The sequence below is a fragment of the Capra hircus genome, chromosome 9 (genome assembly GCF_001704415.2).
Source record: "Capra hircus breed San Clemente chromosome 9, ASM170441v1, whole genome shotgun sequence".
NCBI classification, from domain to species: domain Eukaryota; kingdom Metazoa; phylum Chordata; class Mammalia; order Artiodactyla; family Bovidae; genus Capra; species Capra hircus.
The window spans coordinates 32,475,281-32,491,005 of NC_030816.1; the positions used below are offsets into that span (position 1 = coordinate 32,475,281).

Sequence of the window (15,725 nt, forward strand, 5' to 3'; positions counted from 1 at the left end):
TTACTGTGATCCACACAGTCAAAGGCTTTAGCATAGTCAGCGAAGCAGAAGCAGAAGTAGAATTAGTTTTTTTTGGAATTCCCTTGCATTTTCTATGATCTGGTGGATGTTGGCAATTTGATCTCTGGTTCCTCTGCCTTTTTTAAATCCAGCTTGTACATCTGGAAATGCTTGGCTCACATACTGCTGAAGCCCAGCTTGAAGGATTTTGAGCATTACCTTCCTAACATGTGAAATGAGTGGAATCGTATGGTAATTTGAACATTCTTTGGCGTTGCCTTTCTTTGGGATTGAAATAAAACTGACCTTTTCCAGTCCTGTGGCTACTACTGAGTTTTACTCCAAGGCCAAACTTGCCTGTTATTCTAGGTATCTCTTAACTTCCTATGATGCGAAGGACATCTTTTTTGGGGTGTTGGTTCTAGAAAATTGTAGGTCTTCATAGAATATTTCAGCTTCATCTTCTTTAGCTTCTTCATCAGTGGTTGGGGCATAGACTTGGGTTACTGTGAGGTTGAATGATTTGCCTTGGAAATGAACCGAGATCATTCTGTCATTTTTGAGAGTGCAACCAAGTACTGCATTTCAGACTCTTTTGTTGACTATGAGGGCTACTCCATTTTTTATAAGGGATTCTTGCTCACAGTAGTAGATACAATAGTTATTTGAATTAAATTTGCCCATTCTCATCCATTTTAGTTCACTGATTCTTAAGATGTCAGTGTTTGCTCCTCCTATCTCCTGTTTGACCACATCCAATTTACGTTGATTCATGGACCTAACGTTCCAGGTTCCTTTGCAGTATTGTTCTTTATGGCATCGGACTTTACTTTCACCACCAGATAGAACCACAGCTGGGCATCATTTCCGCTTTAGCTCAGTGTCTTTATTCTTTCTGTAGCTATTTCTCTGCTCTTCCCCAGTAGTATATTGGATACCTACTGACCTGGGGAGTTCATCTTTCAGTGTCACATCTTTTTGCCTTTTCATATTATTCATGGGTTTCTCAAGGCAAGAACACTGAAGTGGTTTGCCATTCTCTTCTCCAGTGGACTACGTTTTGTCAGGCCCTAACTAGCAGGGACGTGCCTTTAGCCACTCAGTGTAGCTGAATGGCATGCCCAGGACCCTAGTTGTCCCACTGCTGGTCCTCATTGAGTGTATAATGACTATTATTAAACTGTGTTAATAATTGATGATATTCATACTCCATTAAGAAAATACTTCTTACCATAAAATTAACTCATGAAGTTCTCTAGATCAGGTACTTAAAGTGAATATTTATATATATGGTAATTTCAGTGAGGAAAAGTAAATTCAGATCTTTCTCATAGAAAAATTTGAGAGTCATTGGATCTAACGTTGCAATAGTTGCAACACAACAAAAGAAAGAAATATTAGTTTTAACCAAGTTCCTTTTTTCTTTTGTCAGTCTCAAGAGTCTTATGTTGCAGAATTAAAAGCAACTTTGTAAAGGCAAATATGTTAAAATCCATGCAAGTTAAACTAAAGATTCTATGCACCTTAGATCCACAGTTACTAAAACAAAAAGTTTTGCTAATGTGTTATAGCTATCCTAGTCAAATACAGTATGGATGACAATAGCTGTTATATTTTACTAACACTTGTAACTGATAGTTAATTTTTATTTATTATTTTTAATAATTTTTAGAATGAGGAAACAGCATGAATGTTGAAATTAAAATGTCATGAAATTTTGGTTCAGTTGTCATTAGAATAGAGAGTAGCCTCTGATTTTTCACTTATCAAATCAGAATACTTAGAATAGGCATTTGCTATTTCTTCATTACTAATCATTATTGTTTTCAGTGTTAGAGGATACCTAAAAATATCATAAAGGAAGATTTTAATGAACTGAGAAAGGTAGGGTAATCTTTGACGATTAAATTTATACAAAGGCAGTCAAACCATTCTGCCCAAATGTTTATGCAGCTCTTTACTCTGCTTTTGTGTACCATTGTAATACAAGATAACTTACGTTGAAGGTTTCGAAATAAAACCACCCCCTGAACAACAATGACAAATTTTTTTTTTCAAGATCAGTTGTTAGATTCCATGCACTTTTAGTGGAACTCCGTCATTTTCTCAGTGGAAGAGTAATGATTGATATCCATAATGATGATGAACAATTTCCAGGTGCTATGAGATTTTAGAGGGCTTTTTGATTTGTCAAAGAAAAGTTACATTATATTTAATATGGTTTAGAATTACTTTTATCAGCCTTTTTCATAGTAGGATATATTTCTTTTATGTGTAGTCATTAGACAACCCATTATATAGAGAACCACCCTGATACAGATAGTAACTTTGAGATTATTTAATTTGTATATGTTCTGTATGTGAACATTTGGTTTCTATTCTGGGTTGGGCTAGGGAAAATGGGGTTATGGATAGAAAAACAAAGTTCAACCTCTACCACTGACTTGTAGGTTGGCCTAATATTATAATCAACATTTCTACTATTGGTTCTCAGTGAAATGTTCTCAAGAGTTCTAAAGAATCAGCTTAATTTATAATTAAGTGGTGATTTTCTTCATATTTTATACTTTGATCACTGGTATATTCTAGTTGCTTAAAAGCTAATAACTCATTCATATGCAATCCAAATAATGTATATTTGTTAACTTTCTGGTAAACAAAACATTTCATCCCATATCATGATAGGAAAGAAATTTTACTCATTAAATTATCAAACAGATGGTAAGTGTAATAAAAATGTTTTAAAATAAGTATTTTTAAGATGAATTTGTTTTATTCCACCTAATCTGTTCATATTTTAATTTTTATTTTCAGCATATCTAGTAATTACGATGCTCAAATGAAGAGCCTTTTAAGGATTGTGAGGATATTTTGTCATGTCTTTCGAATTGGTCCATCCTCTCCCAGTAATGGAATTGATATGGGCTACAATGGGAATAAAACTCCAAGGAGCCAGGTGTTCAAGGTCAGAAAAGTATATGATGTTGTTAGAAAGATAGATGTAAAAGAGATGAATTTGACAAAGCGAACATTCATTAATCAGAAACCTCTTGAACAGGATGTAACTTTGGTTTATACCTGTGACTGACTAAGACCTTTCTCCTTTCTTCTGTCTAATCAGCAAGTCAGTTGGTGAGCTTTCTATGTTTCTCCTACAAGTGAAATTTTAATTCCACTAGTCTTTTATTCTAAGAGTAATGATTTTTAATGTTTAAATCTAATGAAATCTACTTAAAAAAAACCCCGGGAGTTGGTGATGGACGGGGAGGCCTGGAGTGCTGCAATTCATGGGGTCGCAAAGAGTCGGACATGACTGAGCGACTGAACTGAACTGAAAAAAATCTGATTATAGGTCTTAAATGTAGCCATCACAATTAAAAAAAATATATTTCTTATTTAGAAAGAGAGAAAGCATCCAGTTTTTATTTAGGTTTTATTATCTTGTGTGTTATGTGTGTGTGTGTTTGTTTTTTAAAATAAGTTTACTTTAATTTATTGGGTTTACTAGCAATTCCTGGGATAACTTCAAGTTAAGAAACATTGAGATATTTTCTTAATATATTTTGTATTGCGTCAGCTCTGTGTCTTTTTCGCCTTCCTTTTTTTCCCTCATTGTGCCATCTCCTGGAAGAAGGAAGTTGTGCATCTTATAATTCAGATTTTAGCTTTTCAGTGTACCACTTTCTTTAATACTGGTTAGAAGTGATAATTTCCTGTCTTTGTAAAATTCGAATCTGAATTATTGATCTGTTTTGTTAGTGCTGTTTTAAGTGGGTTTTACTGCTCAGACATTCACATTACAGAAGTTGTTCTTAATGTGTTTCTAAATATGACTCATGCTGTTAGTTACTGAATCTACCCCTGATTGATTTTTCTACTTGTTCTTCTATTCATCTGTAATGATGGGTAAACAATCAAACCAAATATAGATACAGTCACTATAGACAAACTGAGTATAGATTATATTTATTATTGTCTTTGTTTTGTTATGATTTCAGTTTGCCACCTGTTGCTAATGATATCAGGAAATAATTATGTGCTAATAAGTAACCTCTTTATAGGCAGTTAGTACTTGATTTAAATGTTATTTTTCTACCCAGCCAGTCAGTACAGATACAACATAGTAGAAAAAGATATCAGTGTTTATTTTAGCATTTCTCTTATGGAATCCAGACTCTTTGTTTTCATTGTTATATATCAATGAAGTATATAGTGTATTAGTTTGGTACAAAAGTAATTGTGGTTTTAAATGGTTGCACTTTGCCGTATGGTACTGGAATAGTGTCTTAAATAAATATGGTTATGTTATAGATGATTTTAATGAACATTTCTCACTTTATTTTTTTTTGCTAATGACATTAGTTGCTGTTTATATTTATTTTAGACTATAGAAATTATGTTAAACAAAAAATAAAATTCAAGCAATTTAAAAAAATTTGAGTTCAAAATGGGTTGCAAAGCAGCAGAGACAACTTGTAACATCAACCATACATTTAGCCCAGGAACTGCTAATGAATGTACAGTGCAGCGGTGGTTCAAGAAGTTTTGCAAAGGAGATGAGAGCCTTGAAGATGAGGAATGTAGTGACTGGTCATCAGAAGTTGACAATGACCAATTGAGAGCAGTCATCAAAGCTGATCCACTTAAAACTACACAAAAAATTGCCAAAGGACTCAATGTCAGCCATTCTATAGTCATCCAGCATTTGAAGCAAATTGTAAAGATGAAAGAGCTCAATAAGTGGGTGCCTTATGAGCTGACCAAAAATCAAAAAAATCGTCGTTTTGAAGTGTTGTCTTCTCTTATTCGATGCAATAGCAATGAACCATTTCTTGATCTAATCGTGACATGTGATGAAAAATGGATTTTATATGACAACTGACGATGATCAGCTCAGTGGTTGGACCGAGAAGAAGCTCCAAGGCACTTCCCGAAGAGAAATTTGCACCAAAAATAAGTCATGGTCACTGTTTGGTAGTCTGCTGCTGGTCTGATCCACTACAGCTTTATGAATACTGGTGAAACCATTACCTCTGAGAAGTATGCTCAGCAAATCGATGAGATCCACCAAAAGCTGCAATGCCTGCAACCGGTATTGGTCAATAGAATGGTACCAGTTCTTCTCCATGACAGTGCCCGACCACATGTTGCACAGCCAACACTTCAAAAGTTGAACAAATTGGGCTATGAAGTTTTACATCATCTGCCGTGTTCACCTGACCTCTCACCAGCTGACTGCCACTTGAAGCATCTCAACAACTTTTGTAGGGAAAACACTTCCATAACCAGCTGGAGACAGAAAATACTTTTCAAGAGTTCATCTAAACCTGAAGCATGGGTTTTTACACTACAGGAGTGAAAAAACTTATTTCTCGTTGGCAAAAATGTGTTGATTGTAGTGGTTCCTATTTTGATTAATAGAGATGTGTTTGAACCTAGTTATAATGATTTAAAATTCATGGTCCAAAATCACAATTACATTTTCATCAACCTAATATAAAGTTCTTTACTTATGTTTTATTTCATTTGTTAGTGTCTTTATTTCTCTTCTTGAGGAATTTTTTTTTCTGTGTCATTGACAATTGCTTTTGTTTCTGACCACTTATTTTCTCTTAAATTTTAACCTTTCTCTTTGGTAAAACATTTTTGTTACAAAACTCAATCAGTTTTTTTTTTTTTTTAAACATTAGCAAGTGTTGCTCTTAAGGGATTAATTTCTTTCTATCTAATTTTATCAATTAATTGTGTGGACTTTTTAGAGGATGGCAAAATGATCTGCCCTCCCACTTACAAGGATAAAAAATAGAAACTGCATTGTGATCCATGTATTTAATGTCTTCTGTTCATTGTGGGATGATTGAAGTTATAAAAATCTGAACCATCTGCTGAGTTGCTACAATGTAAGATTGGAAATACCATTTTAATTTTTACCACATTTTGTCTAAGGTAGCAGTTGCTCCATACTTTCTGTTTCATTAACTAGGGACTCTAACATGTCACTTTATTGCTGGGATTAGCTAATGGGTTTTCCATTAAGAATGAGTCGGTTTATAGGCCATGTGTTTTTAGTAGGTGAAATTGTTTAACATCCTGTTACTAGTTTTCTGATTTATCTTAGAAGTACTTTAAGTTAATCTTAACACTTAGCCATTCTTTCAGTGTTAAGAGATTTTTATCTAGAGCCTTGCAAACTTTGAAACATCTGAAGGAGAAGGTAGTTCTGGTTATTGAAGCAGGGTGAGCATGAGGAAGACAGTCTAGGCTTCTTGAATCCTGATACGTTCTTTTTTTGTGAGTAGTAAACTGTGACTATTAATGGCTTCATAGATTTATAACTGGAGAAATTTGGAAGCTGAGAAAGACTGAGAAACTTTTAAGATCTTATCTTTTGGATTATGGCATTTGACATTAGGAGGTGAGACTAGACTAATCAACAGAATTTCAAAATACTGTTGATGAATTTAAGTTAATAAAGCTTCCCTATCAAATTTGTATCTAATTTGGCACATGGATAGTGAAGTTTTTTTAACTGTCCAACAGCTTCGGGATTTTTATGTTACAGCTTTGACTTGTTAATTTGAAATGTTTTGAAAATCACATATGATTGTCTAATCATTGATGTTATAGGTAGAATATAGTTCTGTGGTGAAAATCAAGTCAAGAAATGAAGTATTATTTCCATAGTGCCAAGAAGCCTAATATTTTCCATAGCCATTGACTCATTTTTCTATAACATTTGATATGTATGGATCTATGTATCTAGTGTTTTATCAGTATTATTTATAAATAGATGTGGTTTGCAATTATTTATTTTTAATTTTTAAAATTTATTTTAATCTTTTTTGTCTGTGACTGCTACTCCAGTTAGAAATTAAAGTTATTTTCACAGCATTCTTTTTGTTGTTGAGGAATGAATCTTCTGAACAAGTCTTCAAAGGGACAACTCCCTAGGTAAAAATGCTTTAAGGTTGAGATTTCTTTTTAGTGCACATATGAATGAGGAAATATACAGTGAGAAAAAGAGAAAATAAGGAAAGGCCTAAGATAACTGACTACTTCTCTGCTTTTTTTCCTCATTCTCTTTTAATCCTTAGCTGTGCTGCTTTATTGAAAACTCTTTCTAGCTTTTCTCAGTATTGTTCTTGTCACTGTCATTTTTACACAGATCAGCTTTTTTGGATATTATTTCTGGAATTATTCAAACTTCACCTTTCATTTTTTCAGGTTGTCAGCTTTTGAGAATAGGATGGTTGCAGTTCAGGCTCAGTGCTCTCATCTGCACGTGAGCACTAGGTATCGCTTCCTGCCTTAGCCTTCATCTCCATCCAATGTGGAGATTTTCTGAGTTTTGTCAACTCAGAGGCCATTTATTCCTTTTGTTTGAAGCAGTTTTTCATCACCACCTGTTCTTTCTTTGGAGGGAGTTTATTTTTTTGATGTAAAGCTAAAATAGTTTTGCTGACATAAAAAGTTCTTTTTCATGTTTTATAGCAGGGCTAATGTTTTTCTCATGAAGAGAAACTATAGACCCAAACCTGGATCATGATTAAAATTAAGACATTTTCAGTGAAGGTACCGTGTCAGTGTTCATGGCTGCTGGTGCTTCTTGTCCTTCTTTTAAGCAGTTCAGCCATCCTTTAAGAAGTTAGGCACCCAACTCCTGTGCCTAACCGTGGAAAAGCCTTGTTTGTGGGAGAGAAGGATGCTCATTTCAACCTCAGAAAATGTTTCTCAGAAATTAGCTTCTCACTTTGTGAACCTGTTTACCTAGGCTGTATTAATTAAATATATGTTGAATGAATGAACTGTTTTTTTATTGATGGTGGAAGGGTTTTTTCCTTCTTGCATTTTGGTTTAATATTTAAGTGAAAACTTAAGGGTGATTTAAGTGTTTGCAGATTCAATAAGTAGAATATTCTCAAAAAGAGAATGTTCTGGGAATCTGAAGATAGGCTGAAGGTAATAGTGAGATTTATTAGATAATAATTAGAATTTCTTGACAGAACAGAACTTTAGAAAGTTCTAAATATGGTTGTGTAATCTCTTTACAATATTGGCCTTTAAAAAATAAGAATCTTTTACTTGAAATAGTTAAGGGTGGGTTTTTCAGAAACAGATGTCTGGTTTGTAGCATTCTGTGATCATATAAGAATCAAAAAGTAAGATCAATTTTTATATTCATTTGTAGAAAGACTCTCATTAGGAATATTGAGAATAGTGTGGGAATGGAAGACTATTTAACTGCTATCTCCCCTGAACCGCCTGTGCCTTCACTGTTCATTTTTATTTGGGTTTTAAAATGTTCTAACAGGTCTTTTTTTCCTCCGAGTTTTATTGAGCTATAATTGTTATATAAAATGTTGAGTAACTTCATGGTATAGTGTTATGATTTCATATAAGTATGTACTGCAAAATCTTTACTCCAGTAAGGTTAGTTAACACATCCTTCACCTCACATAATCACTACTTTGTTGCTCTTGTTGTGCTGAGAACATTAAAGCTTTACTCTCGTAGCAACTTTTAATTGTACAATACAGTGTTGATAACTATAGTGACCATGCTGTACATTAGATCCCCAGCAGCATGTCTTTTGATAGTAGTTGGGCATTTATATTTATATTTCTCCTTCTGTTAAAAACTACTATTTACTAGAGATGTATGTATTTCGTCTTTTCCATTCCTTAGTCCTGTTGTAGCATTTGTGATCACATGGTATTTTAAAGATAAATTTTCATTTGCTGTTAATTTACAAGAAACATTTCATTATTCTCAAAAGGAATATTTTATATAGTGTAGAAATAATAAACTTTATTCCCATTTTATTTTTTATTAAGCTGTTAATCTTTACTTTGAATTATGGATTTGCTAGCCAATATTTGGTAATTACTATTATTAGAGATGAGTTGTGTGTGATTGGGTATGCCTCTGTGTGTATGTGTACTTGTAAATGCCGTGATATCTAAAATTCCTTGTTGTAAATTTACAAAATCTCAGAGATTAACGTGTAAAGAAAAAGGCAGTAAACCAAGTCGTTTATTAAGTTCTTTATGAATGCTTATTTTTTAAATTGAAAAGCAACGTAATTAAAAACAGTTGACAACATTAATACAGTAAAGATTTTAGGGAAATGTACTCATAAAAGTAATAATGGTTTTGAAAGTAAAGAATTGAAAATTTTTAAAAGAATGAAGATTGCTTATAAATTTTTTTGTTAGAGTTTAGTTTTCCTTTTTTTATTCCAAGGAATAAATAAATACAAAATAAGCTTTTGCTATAAATGAAGTAATTGTATGACATTTATATTTTTGTTACTTACTTTAGGCATTGCAGTCACATAAACTTGGGAAAATAGAAGTATCTAGAGTAAATATTCTCTCTTATAATATTTGTCTGAGTGGGTTTCTTTTTTTTCCTGCAGTTTAAGAATGATGGATTTAAAAAAAAACCACTTTTCTCTTTTTCTTAGCCTCTTGAATTGCTTTGGCACTCATTAGATGAATGGCTAGTTTTAATAGCTACAGAATTGATGAAAAACAAAAAGGACTCAACGGATATCACTTCTATTTTGCTGAAACAAAAAGGCCAAGATCAAGATGGTACTTCCATTCCTCCATTTGAACCTCCAGGACCTGAGAGCTATGAAAATCTGTCCACTGGCACAGGGGAATCTAAACCAGATGCTCTCGGAGGGAAACAGGAAGCCAGTGCAGACTGTCAGGATGTTATTTCTATGACAGCTAACCGGCTAAGTGCTGTCATTCAAGCTTTTTACATGTGCTGTTCTTGTCAGATGCCTCCAGGGTAAGAAAGTTTCTGCTTATTTTGTGTGCTGATCTCTGCTTGTCAGTAACCAATGCTGTGGCTGGAGCAGCCCTTGTGGTTCTTATTATAGTTGCAAGACACCCTTCAGCAATAACCATCAGGAAACTTTGAAAAAAAAAAAAAGTTTATTACTTACAGGACCTGGAAATTACATGACACACCTGGGGCCACACAGCAAGGTTGCCAGTACAAAAAAAGCTTGAGGGCTTGGGGTTCTGTTTTTATTGGAGTTTAAGGTAGAGGCCTGGGGTTTCAAAAGCTCACTCTTTATTGGTGAATTTAAAACATTGAGAGTGGGAATTTAAAGCATGAGAAAACACAAGTGGCTCAAATCGTCAGTTATCAAAATCAATCAAGATCTCTGAAACAAAGGAGCTTGGAGATGAAGGGTGGCTTTTTATCTAGTTGTGGATCTGGCATTGTGTTTATTGGAGATAGTCATCTTTGAAGTGGACAAAGTGGAGGCCATCTGATAGATTTTCCTGGTTTGTAGTTTGAATGGATCTGGTGATTTTTCTGAGTGACCCATCTAGCAATAGACACGAAGGTTGTCCATATATGAGCTGTTGTGGTTATTTCTCTGAATTTTACATCGAGTTGTCCTAATCTATCTTATATGAATTTGGAGAAGGAGCAGTTTTAGTTCTCAATAATTCCAAGTAAGAATGGGAGAAAAATTGGAAACATTAATTTGGAGAATTGTAGCTAGATGTTGGAGGAAATGAAAATTCAATATCCAGTCCATTTACAGGTAGGGGAAAAAACCTCAAAGACAATTAAGAGGACTAGAATCTGATATCTACAAGGGTGTTCTGTAATTCTCCATTGAAATGTAATTTTTCTCTTTACTGTTGCCCTCATTCCTATCAGAGATAATCAAAGTAAGACTAGTATATTTGCACAGTAACTCTAGTTTTGTTAAACTTGACCTGGTTATTTATATAGTGGAGGAAGAATGGTGATTGGTCACTTAGGCTCCTTTATGTCTGTTTTGGAGAAGGCAATGGCAGCCACTCCAGTACTCTTGCCTGGAAAATCCAATGGACGGAGGAGCCTGGTAGGCTGCAGTCCATGGGGTCACTAAGAGTTGGGCACAACTGAGTGACTTCACTTTCACTTTTCACTTTCATGCATTGGAGAAGGAAATGGCAACCCACTCCAGTATTCTTGCCTGGAGAATCCCAGGGACAGAGGAGCCTAGTGGGCTGCCGTCTGTGGGGTCACACAGAGTTGGACACGACTGAAGCGACTTAGCAGCAGCATGTCTATTTTGCCAGAACTTTTCATGAGGAATCTCAGATAGAACGTTTAAAAGCCTCTGGAGGCTAAGAAGCCAAGCCAATGACTCACTATCACATTTTGCCTGCAGTACCTATAGATTTGGGTGAATTCCTCTCTTCTTGAGGTCCCCAAAATATCTTGAAGTTTCTGGGCCTGCCAGGAAGTGATCTTCCTTGCTTACCTGGTAATTCTGCCAGGAACCCTGTAAGCAAGGTACCAGGTTGATTTTTCCACAGTTTTATTGGCTTCATAAAATTAACACTGTTAGTTCCCTAAAGTTGTCTGGTCATATCAGAGTCTGTACATTCTTCTGTCAAAGGGAGACATTGCAGTCAAAGCTTTGGCAGTATAACCAGTGTTTTTGATTGTGTCATGTTACAAGGAGAACAGATTTTTACTGAACTTATGCAAGTAACTATATTGCCATGAAAATAAGGATACCCAGAGAGTTTCCAAATTCTGGAGGGATCAGGTTAGGAGAAAAAGTAGTTGTTTCATGTTTGTTCACAGAGGTATGCTTTACCAAATTGTCGAGTTATTGCTAGTGTAGAAGGAAAAGTTTCTGTAAGTCTGAAAAGCAAAATATTGAAGAACTAGCAGTGTTTCAAACAAAAATTCATAAAAATCGTGATCATCCTTCATGAATTCATTAAGTCCTATATAATTCTTGATATCGACCTTTGGTTAACAGTGTTATGAATCTGTTTTTCCCTTAGAGTTCTATAAATGCTTACCACGTTCAGTGGTAGGATGTGAAAATTATCAGAAACTTGTATTTGTCAGAGTCCTTTCTATGCATCTCCTTAAAGATGAAGCCCCTTTGCAAAAGCATCAGAGTGAAATAATAACTGCCTGTAATTGAGGAAAGACTTGAAAAATGCCAGTGGTTAGAGATATGATGAGAGCTCATTGTAATGCAGCTGACAGGGGAATTTGGTTACTGTGACCCAATAATGTGTGTGACACAGCACAAAATGTGACACACAACACTTTAAGATGATAGCTGGAATTGCAATGAATAGCATTCCATATCAGAGTTTTAGGAAATTTCGTATTATTTCTGGAACACTTATGTTAATAATACATATCCAAATAAGGATATTGATAAAGAAGGTTTAGCATTATTTCTTATCTGACGTTTAATGTATCAGATAAGCCTAATTAGTTTAATGTCTCTCTTTTTATAAGGAGAGAAAACATGTCTTTTGAGATGTTTCAGGGGCCTTTTGAAAAATCCAAAAGTTACTTCTAGATCAAAAAGACTTCGTTTAGAATTTGATTTGGGGAAGTTTGTTTAAAAATATTAAAAAGATTTTAGACACTTGACTAAATAGGATCACAGATCATTATGAAATAATACTTAATTATCTACCTAACCAAAGTGACAGATGATTTTAAAGGCAAATGTATATACTTACATTGTTACGAGCAAATCTTAACTCTTCTTATTGAGAAGACTCATTTTTCTTAAGTAATCAAATACCTGATTAAGATAGCATGGGACTTCCCTGGTGACTCAGATGGTAGAGTCCACCTATAATGCAAGAGACCTGGGTTCAAACCCTGGGTCAGAAAGATCCCCTGGAGAAGGAAATGGCACCCATTCCAGTATTCTTGGCCTGGAGAATTCCATGGACAGAGGGGCTTATGGGCTACAGTCCATGGGGTCACAAAGAGTTGGATATGTCTGAGCGAGTTTCACTTAATCACTTAAAGACAGCATGAAATACAGGAAATTATTTTGATAAAATACAAAATCTTTGCTTTTCTAGCCAGATTACTTAGAGGGTAAAAGAAAACCTTTTACAGTTTCTTTCTCTATCAGAAGCAGACAAACACTGCAGGAAAACTGTCCTTTTAGGAGATGAAAAATATTGCATAAACATATCATTGATAATAAAGCTTGTTGGGGAAAAAAGACCCTTAGGATAACAGTTGAATTTTAGCCAGCCTGCCAGTACAAGATAAAAGCCTCATTCTGTATCTTTCCACCTTGCTGTCTTTTCTATATCATTTTGTTCTTTATTTCCCTCTTTCCTCTTCTGAAATAACCAGCTTTACTTTAGGACAAAATTACTTAAAATTCTCTTAACAAGGGGGTGACAGGATGAGATGGTTGGATGGCATCACTGATTCAACGGACTTGAGTTTTAGCAAACTTCCCTTCCCTGTGAAGGACAGGGAAGCATGCGATGCTGCATTCCATGGGGTTGCAAAGAGTTGGCCAGGACTTATTGACTGAGTATCAACAACCTCATACCTTTCTTATTCCAAAACACATCCAACTTTCCTTGCATTCAGAGACAGTTCCTCTGTTATTTTCACTAGTTTAAATTACATATATTAATCAGAATTCTTTTTTTTTTTTTCAATATAGTGAAGTCTACTTTATTCTTGTTCATGGCTGCATTGTTTTCAGTTCAATCACTACAGTACAATGTATGTATCTCATCTCCTTTTAATGGACATTTTCATGTGCCCGGAGAAGGCAATGGCACTCCACTCCAGTACTTTTGCCTGGAAAATCCCATGGGCAGAGGAGCCTGGTAGGCTGCAGTCCATGGGGTCGCGAAGAGTTGGACACGACCGAGCAACTTCACTTTCAGTTTTCACTTTCATGCATTGGAGAAGGAAATGGCAACCCACTCCAGTATTCTTGCCTGGAGAATCCCAGGGCCGGGGGAGCCTGGTGGGCTGCTGTCTATGGGGTCACACAGAGTCGGACATGAATGAAGTGACAGCAGCAGCAGCCATGTGCCCACTTTTATATCATTTCTGATCTTTGTTGTTACTTCAAAAAGAATTGTAGGAGAAATCCCCTGGACACATACCCACATTATTTAATTGTAATTCCTGTAAGACAGATTCTTTTTTTTTTTTCCAGATTTTTTTTTTTTTAAATTTTAAAATCTTTAATTCTTACATGCGTTCCCAAACATGAACCCCCCTCCCACCTCCCTCCCCACAACATCTCTCTGGGTCATCCCCATGCACCAGCCCCAAGCATGCTGCACCCTACGTCAGACATGGACTGGCGATTCAATTCTTACCTGACAGTATACATGTTAGAATTCCCATTCTCCCAAATCATCCCACCCTCTCCCTCTCCCTCTGAGTCCAAAAGTCCGTTATACACATCTGTGTCTTTTTTCCTGTCTTGCATACAGGGTCGTCATTGCCATCTTCCTAAATTCCATATATATGTGTTAGTATACTGTATTGGTGTTTTTCTTTCTGGCTTACTTCACTCTGTATAATTGGCTCCAGTTTCATCCATCTCATCAGAACTGATTCAAATGAATTCTTTTTAACGGCTGAGTAATACTCCATTGTGTATATGTACCACAGCTTTCTTATCCATTCATCTGCTGATGGACATCTAGGTTGTTTCCATGTCCTGGCTATTATAAACAGTGCTGCGATGAACATTGGGGTACATGTGTCTCTTTCAATTCTGGTTTCCTCAGTGTGTATGCCCAGCAATGGGATTGCTGGGTCATAAGGTAGTTCTATTTGCAATTTTTTAAGGAATCTCCAGACTGTTCTCCATAGTGGCTGTACTAGTTTGCATTCCCACCAACAGTGTAGGAGGGTTCCCTTTTCTCCACACCCTCTCCAGCATTTATTGCTTGCAGATTTTTGGACCGCAGCCATTCTGACTGGTGTGAAATGTTAATCAGAATTCTTAACCCTTAGAAACTTAACTTTCTAGTGAAAACTGAGAAGCAAGCAACTGTAAACTGCCTGCTATATCAGAATTCTTCATATTGGCAAATTTATGAATAAGTTTCATAATTTCTAGAAGCACATGCTTCCTTATAGTATAATTTTTCAGTGTGGTACAACACATGTTTACCAAGGAGAACCAAATTTATCATTAGCCCCTTTGTAATGAAAAGCTCAAAGTGGATAAACCGATGTTCAGTATTAGTGTTTTACCTTATTTGGAAATGACCCAGATAGTCAATAAATTTTCCAGCATTTAACTTAGCAGAACTCTGACGTTTCAAATCACCAAAGAGATTTGGGAAACTATTTTTAAGAAGACATTCCATAAAATATGTATGGATGTGAAAGTTGAACCAGAGAGAAGGCTGAGCGCTGAAGAATTGATGCTTTTGATCTGTAGTGTTGGAGAAGACTCTTGAGAGTCCCTTGGACTGCAAGGAGATCAAACCAGTCAATTGTGAAGGAACTCAATCCTGAATACTCATTGGAAGGACTGATGCTGAAGCTCCAATAATTTGACCACCTGATGTGAAGAATTGACTCACTGGAAAAGACCCTGATGCTGGGAAAAATTGAAGGCAGGAGGAGAAGGGGACGACAGAGGATGAGATGGTTGGATGGCATCACTGGTTTGATGGACATGAGTTTGAGCAGGCTCTGGAAGATGGTGAAGGACAGGGAGGCCTGCTGTGCTGCAGTCCATGGGGTTGCAGAGTTGGACATGACTGAACAACAAAACTATTGCTGAAAAGTTCACCTAAACTCTTATTCTGCTTACATCTCTTTAAATCGCTTGTTCTTAACAGTTATGTTTAGATTACTCACAAAAGTCTCATGAGACATTAAGCAAAATTGGTCATCATCCCAAGTAGTTTTTCTTACTGACAAATTTT

The 15,725-nt window shown here is 35.6% G+C and overlaps 1 protein-coding gene across 2 annotated transcripts in view; it reads left to right on the plus strand.

Annotated features, from left to right (window-relative positions):
• Positions 1-15,725, plus strand: part of HACE1 (HECT domain and ankyrin repeat containing E3 ubiquitin protein ligase 1) — a 108,706-nt gene that overhangs the window by 51,816 nt on the left and 41,165 nt on the right. For both annotated transcript variants that reach the window (XM_018053122.1, XM_018053123.1), the window contains 2 exons: positions 2,815-2,965; positions 9,467-9,801. In XM_018053122.1, coding sequence (XP_017908611.1) covers positions 2,815-2,965; positions 9,467-9,801 — 486 coding nt within the window. The remainder of the gene's footprint in view (positions 1-2,814; positions 2,966-9,466; positions 9,802-15,725) is intronic.